General features: G+C 40.6%; 1 protein-coding gene across 1 annotated transcript; it reads right to left on the minus strand.

The window, feature by feature from the left end:
• On the minus strand, nt 1-12,577 carry dipk1c (divergent protein kinase domain 1C). The gene is made up of 4 exons (XM_030769743.1): nt 12,151-12,577; nt 3,572-4,306; nt 1,364-1,528; nt 1-261 (listed from the first exon to the last, which is right to left on the minus strand). Exons 1-4 carry the CDS (start codon nt 12,361-12,363, stop codon nt 1-3), a joined length of 1,374 nt encoding a protein of 457 aa, XP_030625603.1. The 5' UTR covers nt 12,364-12,577.
• Between the last annotated feature and the right edge of the window lie 7,273 nt (nt 12,578-19,850).

A 19,850-nucleotide genomic window follows, 5' to 3' on the forward strand; every position in this document is an offset into this window, starting at 1 on the left:
TCAAAAGTTCAGAGCCGTGTGGACATGTTGAGTCTCCTGTGGAGCAGACTTCTGCTGTTTCCTGCTCTCCTCCTCAATGAGCTGTTTGAGGAGTCCCAAGAGCCGCTGTCTCACTGCCCGGCCATGCTCCACGTCCTCTCCTCCCTCCGTCTCGATACACTCCTGCACGGCACGCTGGAGCTCCACCTGTAGAGGGAGCCCTGCTTTAGCACCCAGGAGCGTGGGAGAGAACCAGGGTCTGAAGATCTTCTCACAGATCACCTGTGATGAGATGCCCGAGGCAGGAGGCAGGAGACAAGAGATGGGGAAGAGGCATGATGAGCGAGTGACAGTCGGAGACCCCAAAAGGGAAAAAAATGGCAGACTGAGAAAAAGAAACATGGTCATTATGAGCGTGACCTCCTGGTCTCGTTTCATTATCAGCCGCCCAATCATCAGTCATATTCTTATTACACGCCGTTTGAAGGAGACAAGGGCTATGAGATGTGCTCGTTTCCTTGACCCAATGGCCCAAGAAACACAAAGCCTCTATTGTCCTGATTGGCAGGATGTACAATGTGGAATCAGGGGGTCAGCTGGGGCTGCGATAAGTGATCAGGGACGGAGAGACAAGGTCTGTCTCAGCCACCTGTAGCCCAGAACTGGACTTGGTTTCATGCCGCTAGCTCGTCTGTTAGCTTATCTCCTTAAGGGGACCTGGCACTGACAACAGGTGTTGACTTTGAATCATAATGAAGAGGGGAAAACGGCTGACAGGATCACGCGAATGGTAGGATACTCGATCAGTTTGGGTGAAACCATGGATGCGGCGCTGAGAGTTCAAATGGATGTCTAATTGTCACATCTGCTATAGGTCGACTTGTTTGCACATGAGATTGTGGGTTGAATTTTACGTAAGCATTGTGTTTATGGATCTTTGAAAATACCACAGTAATGCAGACAACATTTTTCATCAAAAGATGATGAGAGTATAGGCCACATTTTGTATACAAACTTGGTATACAAAGCATCTTTGTGTTTTTGTCCTCAGTGAGCAATAGCGGTTTGCTTCTTTGGTGAACACTAATAACCTGTGTTATGTTTTGAAAAAGTAATGAGGATAATTAATCTAATTGTGTTCAGTAAGAGTGTGAGCAATCAACATTCCCAATATTTCTTCCCAATTACAATTAAAAGTCATCTTCTCCTAGGGATATTTTCTATGTTTGGTCGTTTTTGTTTATAAGAATATCTTAAGAAAAGTATGAGAAAACAGCCATGTGACAAAAAAACGAAAAACAAAAAAGGCCTGTAAAGAAAATCAAATGTCAGAGAGTCAAAGTAGAGAGTGAAACTCTTACATTTTGATTCAACATCCACTCACCTGTAAGTTACTATTTTTCCGTTTCGATCCGCATTTTTTCCTCTTCAAGTCACACTTGGAGACGCAGTCAAAAAAGTTGCAGTCACTGTCAGTAGTGCAGTTCTGCTCAAGTATCTCCTGCATTTTGGGCTCAAAGAAAGCCATGTCCACATCTATGGCCACTACCTGAAATGGAGCAAAAGCTCATTTTATCGGAGTTTTCATGTTTTCTGCATTACAGGAAAATACAACATTCTCTGGGGAATGGTGATTAAGACCATAAACACTGGACTGGAAAAAGCAATCAAGCATGGCCACGATGCTTCATGTACCTCATTAAATAAACATTTGAACTTCTGTATCTTATTAGTTTCAAAATTCAGCTTTCATCACAACAAACACTGCTGTTCTTCAATGTAATTCAGGGCCTTTGTTTCCAACTCTGTAGACTGCGCTAAGAAAATTTTTTACTCTTTTGAGATTTTGCCACAAGAATTTAGATAATATCCTACTAAAATATAGAGAATATTTTAATCATAAAACAAGAGAACTACTTATAGTCTTACATATCTTGAAATGAAAACATAATAAAACTCATCTCTGTTACATCTGGCCCTCGCAACAACATTGCAATACACTGTGTTTATATAAGGGTAGTCATAGCAACACTGTTACGAAAGAAATACCTCATGTCACAGACAAACACTAGACAGTTAACCTCAGGTGGAGAATGATATTATGACAGTGGAATATTTCTGCACAAACATGCGTTGCAACATGACTGCTGTATGTCTGGCTGTTCATGCAAATTGTTACTCAGTTATCAAACGGGAAACTTTAGTTCCCCTCCAGGCTTAAACTCAAGACAGACCTCACATAGACAATGATGATACCACATGAAGGTCACTAGAAAACGACCTGTACATTTACATGGGAAAAATACGTGAGTTGAAATCACACTGACCTTCAACTTCAGTGTCAGCAGCAGACAGTAAAACAATGGGAGCCATTTTACACACTGTCCAAACACTGACTATATTTCAAATCTCCGTTTGATAGGCCTTGAGGTACTTAATAACTAGGGTTATTTTAACTCTCTGAACAGATTTTTTATGTCTAAATAAAATGTATATTAAAATGTATAATTCAGTCTAAATTTTTAAATCAAAGATTCCATTCACTGTAGCCTTGAGCTGTTTCACATTTGTCACATTTTGCAATAATTATAAGCTGAAATAATATTTATTAGTAACTGACATTAGAGATTACTGACTGATGATTCAGTGAAGTATTATCATCAATGAATTAGTGTGTCTACAATTCCTTTTTTACTCATCTGTGGCAATTACACAGGCTTTCCTTTGAAAAGGGCCGAAGGAGGCTTAATTTTTTTTTCTCATTGAAACAGACCTTTTATGTGTAATCTAGGTGTGTTTAAAGAAATTAAAGCACACTAATGTCACAGTCCAGAATAGAAAATGTGATAATGTATTACATGTCAGAATAATGACTGCTTTCTAGCAAAGCAAAGATAATTACATTTGGTGCCCCAAGCATTATTTAATCCAAGAACAAGCTAATTAATATTCAGCTCAATGGACAGTTTTCGTACACTTCAGCAGTCAAAGGAAAGTCCAACAGTTTATTAACGCTATGTGCTAATAGTCTGTATACTGTAAATTGTCAGGCTTTATGACTTTCTCAATAGCAAAACGTACAAGTCCTTCTCCTTAACTCAAGTTACAAAGCTTATTTCTCAGGACTGAGAGATTAATACGTGAAAGATGAGCTTGAACTATGGAGTAAAACAATACAAAAAAAAAAGAAGGGCTGAATGCTTCATGTTCCTGAGGAATAAGAGCAGAGAGTACATAAATCTCTCAGTGTTTTTCATGTCTACAAATTAAAATCATTTTGTTATTATTCTATTAATCTCCTCATTTACTGCTCTATTAAATAAACTGTGGCATGATATATACATGGAGCCATGCCATTGAATTATGGCTGTCTGTGAAGAATCTGATAAAAACATAAGCCTGCTTTGTTTTCGTTGGATCGCACTGTATTTGCTGAGAAACAGCAGATCTTCAATTTTACATGACTCCACAACCTAGAGTACCTCACTATAGTTTATAAACCAAGGACCTCACTGTAGATCCTTCACTGACAGATTGTATGATGTGTGTGTATGTGTGTGTGTTGGTGCATGTGTACACATGCAGCACTCACTGTAAAGTCATTCCTAATGGCAAAATTCTCTGGCTTGATGTCACAGAGGTGCAGGTGATGAGAAAAGTCATGTTCGAAATGTCCCACCATCTCCAGAAAGCTGAGCGCCACCCGTGGCACCATGTCTCTTTCCTCCCATGTCCTCCCGTTCCCGCCCCAGGCTCTCGGAGACGGGTTTACCGACAGCTCCTCCAACGAGAAGATGTTCTGATCCCAGGCATGGCCAGCAGCCAGGTATTCCACTGCATAAAAGTGCCCGCAGGAGCCCAGAACTTTAGCCACGTGGTGTGTCAAGTCCTGGAGCACCCTGAGAAAAGTATACTCCTCCTGCTGAAGCAGGGCCCAGAGTGAGGCCAGTTCAGCACGGGAATACGTCCTCTCTTTCTCTCTGAGTCGCTGGCCCCACAGCCGTGGGAGCGTTATATTGGTCCCAGTCTCCAGACCCAGTGAGTTCTTGATCTCCAAGGTGGCGTAAAACACCACATCCAGGGGAGAGAGCTCCTCATCCAGCCCCGGGCCTCCAGCTGTGTCCTGGTACTCTAGCAGAGCCAGGGCCTCATAGGAGGAGAAGTTCTCCAGTTTGGATTTGAGTACCACTGGCACCCCTCTCCAGTCAGCTGCCATGACTTTTTTGCCGTTCTCATAGTAGAGGCAACGCTTGTACTCCACCTCTCCTCTTATGCACAGGTCCTCACACAGGTCTCCTGTCAGCACGCCCTCCTGGTATTCCTCACACTGAAACACATACCAGTGACAAACACAACATTAATTCATTTAATATCGTCCTCACGACAACTTTTTCCTCTCGTTCTTAAACCCTATTTGTGATGCAGAACAATATTTAAAGTGTGGTACAATATATATATATATATATATATATATATATATATATATATATTTTAAACAAAACTTTCTTTCATGCCTTTCTTTCACTCCCGTGAACAGATGAATTGGTGAACATGTTTGAATGAATTTCCAGGAGACTTCTCTAATAATTTACAGCTAACTAGGGCCTAGAGGCAGCGGAAGTGTGGAATAAGAATGATATCCTGCCATTACTTGTTAGTTATCAGCTTAGAGTAGTTTATATGTCCAAGCTCTTGCTGAATTACTGCCTTGGCTTTGCTAAAAACGTGTCTGCACTTTGTCGTTGAGCAACACGTCTCTGTACTTCACAGCCGTGAGTGAAGTCCAAACATCAGAATCAAGAGAACAGACAGACAATTTATTTAGCCTAATTCCTAACCGTTTAAACACTTCTCGTTTTGTGTCTCTTCCACTTCTCCTTTGTCTGTTCCACTCTTCTCCTCAGCTATCATCTAATGAATAATGAGCTAATCGCGCACTGCCCGCGTGGTTGTATGTCTCTGTCCAGACCCATGGGGTCAGTGATGATAAGTATCACAGAGTGATTCCTCTGTGAACCTTCCTCTGCCACATTCAAAAGTAAACAGCTGTCGGCTCGAGTCCGCCGAGAGTTCAGACGGTTAGCTAATGGTCCCAACTGCCATGGCATTAGCCTGTTAGCGATAGCTGTGTTTTCCTTATCATCATTCATCAAAATGGTTTATTAGCTAACTCGTCCTCCTCCCTTTCCTTCTAGTCTGGCTCGGAACGTAAAACTGCCTTGGTACGGGCAGTGCTAATGCAACAAAAATTCGCTCTTTCAAATGTATCTCAGTAAGGAAAATGTCATTCGCATGTTGAAAGAACTGCACGCATATGTCCATGGTGTGTTATCTCATGTTTGATGTATATTTCCTTTTTCGACTGATCTCAAAGGTTAGTTGATATGCAAAGTTGCTCTAGTTTGTCTTTCATGATAATCCATACTCAGTAAATAATATCTTTTCCTTTTTTTTTTTTTTTTTGCTTCCAAAAAAAAAAAAGTTATCAGGACAATCTGCCTGCTTGAGTGCTTTAGCTTTAACGGTTTCACAAATATACCCTGGCTTAGCTTGGCAAAAGCTATCTCTTATCAGCCATCTGCGTTGAATATATGTGTTTGCAAATCCCTCCACAATTTTAGAATCAGGAAATAGAAGGATAAGAGGCTGTAGGGCCTACCCTCCCTCTCTCTCATGGCTCGGCTAATAGAGCAGACTTGCCTTCAGGCCACCGCATGCTCTGATAAAAAATACAAAAAAAAAAAAAAAACTTTAGCCTTATCTGCAGAGAGAGGAAGGTTAGGCTTAGACCGCCCTGTGCCCAGCCCCTCTGCCAGCAGAGCTGCTGTACATTTACATCTGGGAAAATGCCATCCTGCTCGTTGTGGTCAGTGGGCCTCAGGCATCTGGCCCAAACTGATCTTTTTTGGAAACGTCCGTGAGCTTCCAAACTACACACATCCATTTTGATTTCCCACATTTCCTGACCTTGTGTCATGCCGGACAGCAGCTGTTTTTAGCTTCTGTTTGCATGTAAACTTTCCCACCATGGTAATTTGTTTGGATCTGCCTGTCTGTCATATCCTCATTTTCTTGTATATTTATATGTCTAGGATCTGCTAATATACATTCTGTAGATGTATGCATAATGTGTGTGGGAACTGCATTGACATGGGTGAGGATGTAGGCTCAAGGGAACAACTCTTCGGAATTATGCCTTGGAATGATGTGTTTTGATATAAACAAGCGATATTCAGTGTTAAAGATCACGCTTGACGTTACAGCTTAGTGGTCATTTCAACATTTTAAATGCCCTTTTCAGTAGAGCCAAGAGACAAAACATCAACTTGTGCCAAAGAACTACTACCACGCACCATATGTTCATTTCGCATTTTATTTCAAACTCATGTAGGTCCGTCTTCTGAGCTAATAACATGCAGATGTGGTCCAGATTTAATCAAGCCAGAATTTTGGAAATGACCATTGACCAATTGGCTAAACAACGCTTATTACAGCTAGAAAGAATTATCAAACTGACGTTTAAAAGCCATTCGGTTTTGTGCAAATTGTGCAGGAATTTTGACAGGCTATGTAAACTTGTCTTTCTGAGTCAGATGTTGTAATCTAATTCACATCTGTAACAGTCAAGGAAAATCTTTTCTTTGGCATGAGCTTTTCTTTGGAGAGACATTCCATGTTCAAAGGCAAAAATAGACTGACCTCAAAATATACATAGAACATTTTCACATTTTGGATCATGAGGCTTTGTATTATCAAAGGACTGGCTCAAAAATGCCAGTTATGTATCTGCTATATTTCTGTTTTCACAAAGAAGATCGGACCAAATTTTGCTGTGTTTATTTAACTGCATGCGAGACTGTCCTTATTAGCCCTATTCACTGTATGCAAACCGGAGGCGTATTTTAAAAGAGGGATGATATAGTTTGCTCCACTGAATGAACACGATAATAACGTGGCGTATATGTGAAGTTTGACCAAATAGCTGATGCATTACGACAGAAGCTATGTCGACTACGGGTTTAGCCACAGGCTCTGGATACTGTCATTCTATTTTTGTAGCCCACAGACTACATTGCTACCCAGCCCCAGAGCTGGTCAGCGTTGGCATGCCAAGAATGTCCAGACGCAGTGGCTTGAACTCTGGCCTCACTCTCACTTCACAGAAAAAAAAAAATGGAATAACCCAGAGAAACAGACTGACAAAAAGAGGACACATTGTTCTTCGTTGGTCCATGGATGGTCTTTTGGCACACAATAATTAGTCATATAAATATAAATGCCAAAACAGATACAATATCCTTTAGGTTTCATTCACCAAGTGGAAACAATGCAGGAATTGTTTTAAATAGCACCAAGCTCTGCTGTAAGCTAATACTGAGAACGAAGCAAACATAAGTGCTGTAACTGCATGAAGGAAGACTGTAGGATGTGTTTACTCATCTCCAAACGAAATGAAACACTGAGTACACTTATTGTTTTTGTCCCCAGCGTTTCCCAGGCTGTTCGCTGGTGGGTGGGCAGTTTTTATGAGTTGAGTGTAATTCATTTAGGGCTATCTCATTCTTATTATAACAAACAACAGGACAAGCCGCAAAAACCATAAAATGTGTTGAAGACAATGGCTTTTTTGTCTCTCAGATAGTTCTGCCAGTGCCATGGAATGGTTGTTTAATTGTATTTTCACAGTAGATCTTGAATTTAAAAAAAAAAAAAAAGTCCAGTAAACTTTTGCCACTGTATCACTGTAACTGAAAGATGTCACTGTCACAAAGACACTAAAATTTCTATATTAATTGCAAAATTATTGATATGACCAGTTACTTAAATTCTTGGTTTTTCTTATTTTATTTTATTTATTTATTTATTCTAAACAAAAGAAATTTGTGATACAGCCTTTTCCTGGTGCAAATGTGGAAAAACACCACGTGCTTCAGACTACACCCATGCTATCAAAGCCCATGGATGAAAATGTCATAAATCAAACTGTAATATCTCTGTTACTGAAAAACCACACATGCACAAAAACAGCGGATCTGGGATATAAGTCATGTCTGTTTTCACACAGAAGTGGCTGTATGTCTGGTTCATCCCAAGGGTATAAGTTTTCCATTTGATTCAGTTTGATTTTCCCGTTTGATTAGCACAAACGTTTCACTGATGTCACACCAGACTGTTATAAATTATCTGAATATTTATTGATTTTTCAGTTTAATAATGTCCTCAAAGACTGTGATTTCAGCCATTTTTTAAAAAAATGTGCACAACTGTTTGGAACCGATCAACCTGAATTATTCAATAGCCACTCATCTGGTCTCCATAATGACCTTTTTCGGGTGGACTCGCTGGCAGTGTTCCTCTCCTCTCCCTCTCTCTCTCTGTCTTTCTCTCTCTCTTTCTCTCTCTCCCTCCCCGAACTTCACCCTTCACCATCTGTGCTTAATCTTCAAATTAGTGTACAAGTAAAGAATAAAACTGTGTGGAAACCTTGTGGCAGACCCACATTAAATGGCACAGTGAAGGACTTTGGGCTATGGTTCTAACGCTTGCCAAAGGTCTCTGACAATCAGTGAGCGGATGACAGATGGCTCTGCTGATTAAAAAAAAAAAAAAAAGAAAGTAACGTTCAATTTCACCATGAATATCTGACTCAACCTACGAGAGCTGTGCATCGAGCATGCTTCAGCCTGCCTGGCCCTTGAAGAAGAGTATTTAAAAGCCTAGACAGTATTGCATAAAAAACATTTATTGCCCTGGAAAAAAACTTTAAAGAGACTATACAAAAAACAGGAGAATCATGTGTGAAGCGTATTTACACATGGGCTCTGCTGCCTTCCTCAGAGTCTGATTTTATCATTAGAATCTTTGTGACTGCCAGAATTATGAGTTTGCCTTGTTGCCAGGTCTCAGTAAGTCCTTTTTTTTGGTGTCAAAAATCCCCTGTTTTGTCCAGTGTTACTCATCCTCCCTTAACTGGCCCTTAATATCCTGCTGTGTGTCTAAATGAATGTTGTGTTGGTAATTCACCTGCCAAATGAGTAAATAACACGTCTGTCCTGTGTATCTCACTGGACTTTGAATCAATCTTTCCACGTGATGAATTCTTGGAAATTCCACATTTCTGTTCCGTAACATGCGATCATTATTTAAACTACCAAGTCTAGTAAATAGTGGGATCTTGATAGTCTTTAAATGATCTATTCAGTCCTGCTTTTTTTTTTTAAGTTACCAATCAAAGCATCACAAATCCCCTTCCAGCTAAGTAAATAGAGATTCTATCTCTCTCTTCTCTTCCTCCCAGGAGAAAAAGGAAAAAAGCATGATTGATTAAATCCTCAATAAACCATGGCAATGTTTGCACAATGTTTGTTATGTTTTCTCCTCGCCTGTTTTTTTTTTTTTTCTTCAAGTTTCACTGTCTGCTTCTGTAGTCACTTTTTCCACATTGTGAGACCTTGGTAATGGGCCTGGGTCAGGACAGCTTTTGTGCGGTTATTTAATTCAGACGGCGCGTTCCAAAACAACCCATCTCGTATATGATATATGCTGTCTGTCATCTTTTCTCCTCCTATTAAAATCAAGTCTGCACTGTTTTCCTGAGCTTTCTCTGACAACTGAATTTACCTTAACATAGAGTAAATGAAACATGCAAATGGAAAGTAGCTGTATTAATCAGTCATTTAAATATATTTTCCATCTAGCGTTAATTATTTTTGAGTTCTTTATTTAACAGAATGTGAGGTGCACACAAGCTGAGAATACGAATATCTTTTCATGGTAAATGAGAATAAAAGCTGCTAACCATTGTTACACATGGTGCACAGTCACACAGAGACATATTGCAAATGGTGTAATGAAAGGGGGCTTACTTAGCTTAATTAGATGATTAGATTGCATGTGTTGCTATTAGCTGTCTGAAGACTGTGCATTGTACTTTAATGTGAAAGTCTGAGTTATGAATTTGATCCTGTCTCATTCTGGTACCATTGTCTGCAGTTTTTATATTTTACACAGTGTATGTGATAAGAAGATCTGTCCAAATAATAACAGTCATAACTGCTTTAGTCAAAACCGCCTGTCATATGGACCTGTCCGTAAAGCGTAATTTCACTGTAAGCGTGGGAATACTGCTGACCGTTATAGGACGTGCGTTTATGAGGGCTGTATTGTGTCTCATTGTATCACGCTATCTCCCTGTGAGGAATATTTTGCTGCTAATTACTGTTCATTCTGACCTGTGTGGGTTTGTAAAGTCGTTACAGCTGTCCTTTGAGACAGGGTTTCTGTGTGGGAGCAAAGCACCGTTTCTCCATAAGCCTCTTACCGACACTAAGCGTCTTTTTTTTTTTTTTAACAGGACACTTTTTAATTGCTTGAAAACATCATGCTCTCCATTACAATAAAATTCAAATTCTGAAATTTTTAAAAATTTTTAATATTTGTACATCAATAAATAAATAAACAAACAAATAGATAAATAAACTGGCAACAAACATGCGAGCGTAGCTAATAGAGGTTAATTCACCTTTAAAACTACAGCGTACCATCCAGTCAGTCTCCCCACCCTCTCGTTAATTTGGACGACATTTTGGCATGGCTCTTTGTGCTGTTGTCTTGTTGCTGCTGAAACGTGGTAGGAATATGCCCTTGGGTAAATTGGACTGAATACAGTGCCGCCTGTCAAGTCTTCCAGAACACCGCAAAGCAAAGGAGTCCTCTGTGCTTAGTTCTGTGTTTGGAAATCATTCACTTTAACACTTCAAATGTATGTCATCCGAGCCTCATTTTTCACACTCACATACCTGCACACTGCAGAAAAAAGATACACCTGGATTAATCTAGCATGGCTAGAAATTCAGAGGGGTGAACTGTCAGGCTGCAAATAGTCTCTGAGTTGGGGCATTGTTTTGTCATTGAAGAAATTAATTACGGCATTTTGATGGGTATCATAAAATGTAAGAATAATGAACTTGAAATACCCTGAGAAAATTACCCTGACACAAAGTAATTAAATATTTGTGATGTGCAAGCGATGACTCAGTCTGACGGCTGGGATAAACAGATATATGTAATGTGTCCTTGTGTGTTAGTCTGTATTGAGGGTCTTTGGTTTTCAGTGTGTGACAAGTTCGCAGAGAGTATCCGTTTTCTCCCTAACTGCAAATGATTCATCCTAGTGTAAAAATTGTCACTCTTGGAACAGCAAAGCTGACGGGAACCATGACATCATCTGATGTCACCATGTCCTCTGCCTGCCTTTCTTTTGGGGAGGTTTGTTGGTTCATTTAGTGGATTAGTCATATTTAGTCATAATAACACTCTCTTGACACTTTATCAGAGTTAGTGTCTGTTTGTTTGTTTGTTTGTTTGTTTGTTTGTTTCATTCTTTCTTTCTTTCTTTCTTTCTTTCTTCCTTTGAAATAAGATGTTAAAGGCACCCCTCAAGGAAAATCTCTAAATCCAAACACCAAAATGCAGACAACTTTAACTGTTCCTGTCAAGTGCCAGGATATAAACATGGAAGTCAATACGTTTCACTTTAGAGAGCAAAGTGTAAATTGCCAGCACTTGCAGCTTCACTCCCCAGTCTGCCTTTAATATTGATTCTCTGCACAGCGATGAGTAAAGCTGTACAATACATATTGTACAATTCCTTCCTCCTGTTAAGTAGCTCAATGCCTCATAAAACCCCAAGGAACAAGAAGCTCCAAACTTACTTTTATTAAAGACCTAAATCAAGCAGGATGGAGATGTTAGAGGGAGACAGGCTGTCTGAAGTTCTTTTTCTTTTCTTTTAAACTTTTTGTCTCTTTTTTTTTTTTTACTTTTCTTTGATAATTTTCATTTGTATACATCTTTAATTTGTATTAACTCTTCACACAGTAACCCATTCAGCCGGCTGTCGGAAAGTTTGCTCTTTCAGTCATGTAGTGCAGATGGACAAGATTAGGAGAAAGACTCGCATGACAGGTGTGTATTCATAACTAAATCCCCTAAATCAGCTTTTGTTTACGCATGCAGCTTTTGTCAGTTTATCAGTTCTATATACATTTGCTTTTGACCTGCGTAAATAGCTTTTCACAGAATATCTACAACAATACAGAACACAGTTAATCTATGTATTCATACACAATCGTCCTCCAAATAATGTTGAGTGGTAAACAAAGATCTTACCACTCTCTGGAGAATTCTTTTGCTCTTGTCGTCGGTGCAGAAGTCAGAGAATATGCTTCTGTGTACAAACACCATTCCGTTAAGCACGAGCCAGCAGCCGAACCAGAGCAGGGCGAAAAGCAGCGTGCTCCTACGACACACCTTTAGTCCCAGCCACCTGAGGACACAGCCCCGTCGGGCAAGCCCCGGAGCTCTCCACCCGGGCCCCCACATCTGTCGAGACCCCTGCGGCCACGTTCCCTCCGTCCCTCAAGCCCCTCAGCCCCGTTCCACACACAGGGGGCGCTGGGTGAAGCTGGGCGTGTGAGTCTTAGTGTCGACTGCTCTGACATCTGTGGTGGTCTGTTTCATGTGCTGGAGGAGAGTTGTTGTTCGGTGGCTGCCGTAGGGGGTCGTGGTCTGCGGTCACCCCAGTCATCCTCCACTGCCTTTGGGAGAGCCCCATTCCTGCTTGCCTGGCTGCCCTCGCTCATCTAGGGCCGCCCCCCCCCACCACGCATGCCGTGTGGAGGGAAGCTTAAACCTCCGCTTACGTCTCTCTCTCTCTCTCTCTCTCTCTCTCTCTCTCTCTCTCGCTGCTCTCCTTTTCCTCCTGTCTTCCTGCGTTTGTTTTGTGAATGGACAAGAGCACTACAGCTGCACTGTGAGCAAAATAATCTGCTTGTGAACTCCTCTTGAGGCAGACAGCTGCCTTTTCAAACTCAAGCCTTTGCTCTTGCTGGCTCTCTCTCTCTCTCTCTCTCACTCTCTCGCTCTCGCTCACTCTCTCTCTCTTTCTCTCTCTCTCTCACTTTCTTTCTCTCTCTCTGGCTCAGTCCTTTCTCTCTCTCTCTCTCTCTCTCTCTCTCTCTCTCTCTCTCTCTTTCTCTTTCTCTCTCTCTTTCTCTCTCTCTCTCTCTCTCTCTCTCACTTTCTCTCTCTCTGGCTCAGTCCTCTCTTATTCACTCCCTCTCTTCTCCCCTGACTCTATTCCTCTCTCTCTCTCCTTCTCTCTCTCTCTGGCTATTCCTCTCTTTCACACACTCCCCTTCTCCCCCTCTTCCTTCACTTACACTCTCTCCCTGCTCCTTATTCTCTCTCCCCCTCCCTTACTATACACCCCACCTTTTTCCTTCGCCTCCCGCCCCCTTCCTGAGGGCTTGCCTCCGCTGGGTCGCCTCCTTTCCCGTTTCCTAGGAAGCGAGGCCTTTGCACAGACAGTCCCCTCTCCGCTGTGGCTGCAGTGTGCAGCAGCACTGCCAAAATGTCTCCAGTCTTGTCCAGGCTGTTCTCTATTTTTATGTGCTATACATGAACACACAGTGAATAATAAAAAAAAAAAACAGCACTTCTTCATTATGCCTTCAGCTCCTCAGCTCCTCATATTTCTCTGTCTAAACAGGCTTTGAATCATGACACCAAAAATGGAAACATGCTGGATGGTTTTTTTTTTCAAATTGCTTGTTAGTGAGTTAGTATTTTTTTCAGTAACAGAAAGAAAAATGGTTATGAAAACGTTTCACTGGGTTGGTTGGTTTTAAAGAGTTTGAGTGTTGACTCTGGTGAGCCTGTCTTTGCTTTGACTGTGTGAATTTGAGTGTGATAGTACAAGTGCTCAGAATCCATAATCACAAACGCACAAAGGAGTGAGCCGTTCAGCCCTGCTCACAGAACATTAATTCTTTTTTTGTCCCCCCCCACCCCCCCCCTTTTCCTGAGTTATTTTTATTGCCAATTAGTTGGCTATGAGAGTATTGTGAGCTCCACTATATTCTCAAAACTCATTAATGCTATCCACAAACCCCAGATACCCCAGAGATCTCCCCTATGTTAACATCCTTCCCTTAATTACTGCATGTACACATGCTTTCAGATGCTTTGGTATATTTGAGATAGGGACTTAAATTGCCTCTGACCTTGAAAGCGAATGGTTTATATCTCAATAATTCATACCTATCCACTCATTATGCTTGTTTGAAGAGAAAAATTGAAATATAGGTAGCACGTTTTCACTGAATTAAACGGAGTTTGAGCAGCGATTGGCAGACGGTCCATCAAAACTTCATATTGTTATTTCCCCCTTTTACATTATTATGATCGCTAGTTTCATTGGAAACAGCAGAATTGTTGAAGAAATTATAGAACTTGTGTCATTGTGACATCGGGAAAATACGCCTTTTGTCAGCAGATGGGGTTTATAACTGAAATAATTATAACACCTGTACAACACTGCCACTTTGTGGACATAAGTGGTCACTGCATTTGTTTTCAGTATGTTCCAGGGTGACATCATTCTGTCTTTGAATGACTGTAGGCGAGCTTTTCTTTAAATTGCACATAAACACACCTCTGATCCAGGCATTGAGGAGCGCCTGATCCTTAGCCTAATGTGTATCAAACTGGGGCCAGAGTAAAATCCTGCCAGGTTTGATTGTTATCCCTCTGCATTCGGTAGTGACTCTTAAAAACAATACTTTGTGAACGGTGAAATTAATATTTTAAAAATGCTTTCAATGGCCAGGAAAAGCCTGCTGTATTTAGTATTTTTTATCCAGAGGCCTCAACATTTGAACTGAGACACTGCTCCAATGACATCATCAATAGAAATAAAATGGCTATAAAATAAAAGATCCATACAAGAGAGGATACAGCATTAGTCATAGTCCAAAGAGAAGGGTACAAAAAAAAGAAGAAGGTAAAATAAATAAATAAATAAAATAGAGTAAATGAATTCAAAAAGATAAAAAATGAAAAAACAAACTACTCAGGCAGGCAAATACAGCAATCATATTTCAGGATCATCAGACACTGTAATATAATTCCAAAAGTGATCCCAACGTGGTCCCCTTTCATGGCTTTTACCGGTCATCCTGCTCAGCATGGATTCATATGAGGCGGTCTTTGTCATATAGTTGACCCATTCTTTCAGTTCTGGGGGTCTAGGCGTTTTCCAATGCCCGAGTATTATTCTGAAAGCCGTAATAATACCAGCCATAACAACCGAGAATTCCTCTGTTGATAGGTTATGTACTTGTGATCTGTCTCCTAATAAACATACTCTTGGAGATACTGGCAGTGCCTTACCCAGCCATTTACTCATATGTCTTAAAATATTCCTCCAAAAGGGCTGAATCGTTGGGCATTCCCAAATACAGTGTATGAATGTGCCAATTTCTTCCTGACATTTCCAACATGAATTACTCGTTAATAGGCCCATCCTATGTAATCTGGTTGGTGTCCAATAATACCTGTGTATTCTTTTATACTGAGTGAATTTACTTTTGGATTCCCTGACATATTTGCCACAATCAGATAAAATTTTCAACCATTCCTCTTCTTCCAATATACAACCCAGGTCTTTCTGCCACATTATTTTCAAGTTGTTACAACTGCTACTGAGCAGATCCTTAGTCAATCTGTAGAAGACAGAGGCACGAAGGCGCGTCGTTGCCAGTTTGAAGAAGTCCGTAATGTGGTTTCCATCCATATAATGAGTCCTAGAAGTGATACAGTTCCTGATTTGGAGATACTTCCAAAAATGTTCTTTTCCTGTGAGAGCGTATTGCCTTATCATATCAGAATACGACATAAACACGCCCTCTTTATACAAATCACCAACATGACACAACCCGTTAAGATGCCACTTTTTCCAATATACTGTTGTCTTCCCAATAACAATTGAAGGGTTATACCATATAGAGGAGTAAAACTGTCTGCAATGTGGTAATTTTAACATCTTATGTATTCTGGTCCAAACCTCTTTAGAGTGGGACAAGATGGGATTAGATGAACTGTGTAAGGATTGAGATAACCTGTCTACGGGGGAGAAGGGGGAGCACATCCCATTCTCAATAATAACCCAGTCCAGTTGGTCCTCCTTAGTCCAGTGCTTGGCTAATTTGGCTATTTCAAATGAAATATGATATAACCTCAGGTCTGGTAGACCCAACCCTCCTTTGTCTTTTGGAGAACACATTTTACGTAGTCCAATCCTTGGTTTTTTCCCTTCCCATAAAAAGTCTCTAATTATTTTATCGTATTGTTTAAAGATCTGAGGAGGTATAGCAACAGGGAGCATCATAGCTATGTAATTTAGCTGGGGTGTAACAACCATTTTGATAACATTGACCTTGCCCCACAATGTAAGCTTCAATTTTCCCCATTTATCCAAATTATTTTTTCTTTTTTGTAACGCTGGCTCAAAATTTAGTGTGGGCATTTCCTCTATGTTCTGACTTAGTTTAATTCCCAAGCAAGTCATACCGTTCGCAACCCATTTAAAGTTGAAACGTGTCACTAAGCTTGAGTGACATGTTCTAGATATAGGCATAGCCTCTGACTTCTTCCAATTAATTTTATACCCTGATAATCTGGAGTAAGACTGTATTGTCTCCATTAAGTATGGTAAGGAATACAAAGGGTCTCTGATTAGTGTCAGAATATCGTCTGCATACAGCAATAACTTATGTTCTTTCCCTCCTCCGTCCACTCCTCTAATGTTTACATTTGATCTGATGGCAATAGCCAGTGGCTCAAGTACAATATTGAACAATAAAGGAGACAATGAACAGCCCTGTCTAGTACCTCTGGTAAGGTTAAAGAAAGGTGAGATCATTCCATTGGTTATTACAGCTGCCCTTGGGTTTTGATATAGTATTTTAATCCAATTAATAAAAGTTGATCCAAATCCAAACTGTGCTAAGGTAGTGAATAAGAACTCCCATTCAACCTGATCAAAAGCCTTTTCTGCATCCAATGAAATGGCCACAATCGGGTCCTGATCTGACTGATTCAACCAGATCAGATGTAATAGTCTTCTCATGTTATCTGTAGAAGACCTATTTTTCATGAATCCTACTTGATCTGGATGTATTATACTTGGTAATGCCTTTTCCAAACGCAAGGCTAAGATCTTTGTCAAGATCTTACAGTCCAAGTTGATCAAGCTTATCGGTGTATAATTAGCGGGCTCTGTTATGTCCCTGTCTTTTTTAGGAATTACTGAAATTAAAGCTTCATTAAATGTTGGGGGAGGACATCCCAGTGCCAATGTCTCATTATAAACCTCCAGCAATACTGGTGCCAATATGTCTATGTACTGTTTATAATATTCTATAGGAAATCCATCAAGGCCTGGTGATTTCCCTGTTTTCATGTGTGCTACTGCAGCCCTAATCTCGGTCTCTGTTATTGGGACCAAGATTCATTTTGAATATTTACTCACAAGAATTTAGATGATCACATAGCTACATTAATTTTGCCAAACACAACTCTGGATAAACTGGATTTTTTATTGTTATGAAGAGAGTCAAAGGATATAACCTGTGGAGTATGAAAGCTCAAAACCTCGGTGATATTATCCCCATCTGAAGACACCTTGTGCCTCATTCTTTCACACTTTACTTTTTTACAATATAATTCTTTATACTGAGAACTGCAGAATGTTGATGAGTTCACTTAAAATCATTCTTCATGTACTTTTAAATGTCAGTCAAATCAAATTCAGTCAAATGTTCTATGATTAGCTGATGAATTTTCAATTACACAGCACTGATTCAAGTTTATGCACATACACACGCACATGTGCACGTACGCGCACACACACACACACACACACACACACACACACACACACACACAGGCAAACACACAGACCCACGTATATACACAGTGAAAACACACACATACAGTCCAGTGAAAGTCAATCTGTAAAAGATCTGAGGCCTCGAACTATGATTCAGTGCTGCTTTTGAAGAATTTGAAATGAAACATTGCAGAACATTTTACATCCTGTAGAGGGCGCCAAATTCAAATTAATCATACGGTACACAACTTACCGCACTGGTGGATGACGTCCCTTATTAGGGAATATTTTCCTATCACAACACTGAGAACAGTACGCTGACATCCCATAATAGGCAGCTCAGCTTGGCTTGGCCCAACTGCGTGCTGTAGGACAGTTCCATCTAGGCCTCTCAGTCTCCATGCTGTTCCTGTAAAACAGATGTTAGATCTCTCTCTTTCTCTCTCTCTCTCGCTCTCTCTCTCTGTGATAGTGTGTGCATGCGTGTGTGTGTGTTTGCGTGTGTGTGTGTTTGCGTGTGTGTGTGTGTGTGTGTGTGTGTGTGTGTGTGTGTGTCTGTCTGTGTCTGTGTGTGTTTGTGTGTGTGTGTGTGTGTGTGTGTGTGTGTGTGTGTGTGTATGTATGTATGTGTGCATGTGTGTGTGTAGAGCGGTAGGGAGTGAGGGAGCTAAGAAACCTGACCCTTCTCCTCAAAGAGAATTTTGTCGTGGCTCAGCCATCTTGTAGTCCTAATTTTTGGGGGTTTTTTTTCAAAGTCTGCAATGACTAAAGGGTAACATTTTGAACATATACACACTACACAGGAAAGTGATTTTAGGTCCTAACATAGAGTGCAATGTGTTTTAGCTGATAACACCTTCCTGGGCCTTCCCACTTGGTTCTGCAGACACATTTGGCATTCTTAGTCACAATACACTATTCAGCAAAATCATCATAGCATTCAGGGTGTCGCTTTCCTCCTGTTTCTCAGACAGACATATTCCTTTTGTTCCAGATACGCTTCTAGATTCTTGCGGTTGAACAACACACAGTGCCCACTGCTTGCAACTTACGGAGTCCCAAAGTCTAGAGCATGAGTGATTAAAATATGAAAATTGTAAAGACACCCTCCGTACACCTCCTCAGTTCAGATCTGTTGTATCTCAAGTGGTTGCTAAGCGTCTGCTTGCCCCTCTGACAAACCATGACTCAGAGAGCAGTGCTGTTTCTAGTACAAGTGAGAATATTTGTCATTCCATAAACAGTCCCCGAGTAACACTAAACACCCCATAAGGGGAAATAGTAGCTGTAGATAGCGTTGAGCAATGTAGTCGTCTATGGAAAAATGAACAGCTGCCAGCTAAGTATCTCAGCTATATGTTTTATAGGCTGCTAAATTGATGTAGCTTATACGATACATTATATAAATGTTTGGAAGCGTTGAGAGGTTGGTACTTTGAGGCATACAGGGTGAGACGGCTAGAAATTAGACAGACAGATGGTCAGTACAAGATATCAAGTGGTGTTCAGTGATGTGTGTTTGACTGAAGTATCAGGAAGATGTGGAGATGGAAAGATAAGGGATTTGCATGCTATCAGAGCCTCCACTTAAAAATGACCTAAGTTGTCCTATTTCTGCCTACCCTGTCACATCCATTAGACGAAGCGCAAACAAAAGAAAACAAACAATGCCAAGCATAATTGTACCAATACACAATCTAATTAATGGAAGCATATTTCTAATGAGCGTTATCTTGCACGTAGATCCCTGGCATGAATTCATGGCTTCCCTGGGAGACTTTTCGCTAAACATAGACATTTGAGTGTAGACAAAAATCTCCAAAAAATGCAGACACAAAAGCTGTCATATTACAGCACCTGGCTACCTGTCTTTCATCATCATGTGTAATAACAGCTTGTGCTGTTGTTCATTACGACTGTTAACATAATGAAAGAGGAGAAAATGGATTTAGGGTTTTTAAGGATATTGACACGGTTAATTTTACACACATTCCAGTTCTCCACACCCAGGGGTTGTCCCGAGTTCAGTTCTCTGCTCTGGTATTCTCCCTGGCATGAGTCAGACTCTTCAACATGCTGGCCTACTTCTCTCTCAGCTGACTGTGTATTCAGAGAAGGTCTACTGCAGCTGCTGAAC

The sequence above is a fragment of the Chanos chanos genome, chromosome 3, assembly GCF_902362185.1.
Source record: "Chanos chanos chromosome 3, fChaCha1.1, whole genome shotgun sequence".
NCBI classification, from domain to species: Eukaryota; Metazoa; Chordata; class Actinopteri; order Gonorynchiformes; family Chanidae; genus Chanos; species Chanos chanos.

Coding starts and splice junctions, on each gene's coding strand:
- dipk1c (XM_030769743.1), bottom strand. CDS start 12,363: ATGTGGGGGCCCGGGTGGAGAGCTCCGGGGCTTGCCCGACGGGGCTGT. Junction 1,529..3,571: donor CCATTAGGAATGACTTTACA/GTGAGTGCTGCA, acceptor GCTCCATTTCAG/GTAGTGGCCATAGATGTGGA. Junction 262..1,363: donor GGAAAAATAGTAACTTACAG/GTGAGTGGATGT, acceptor ATCTCATCACAG/GTGATCTGTGAGAAGATCTT.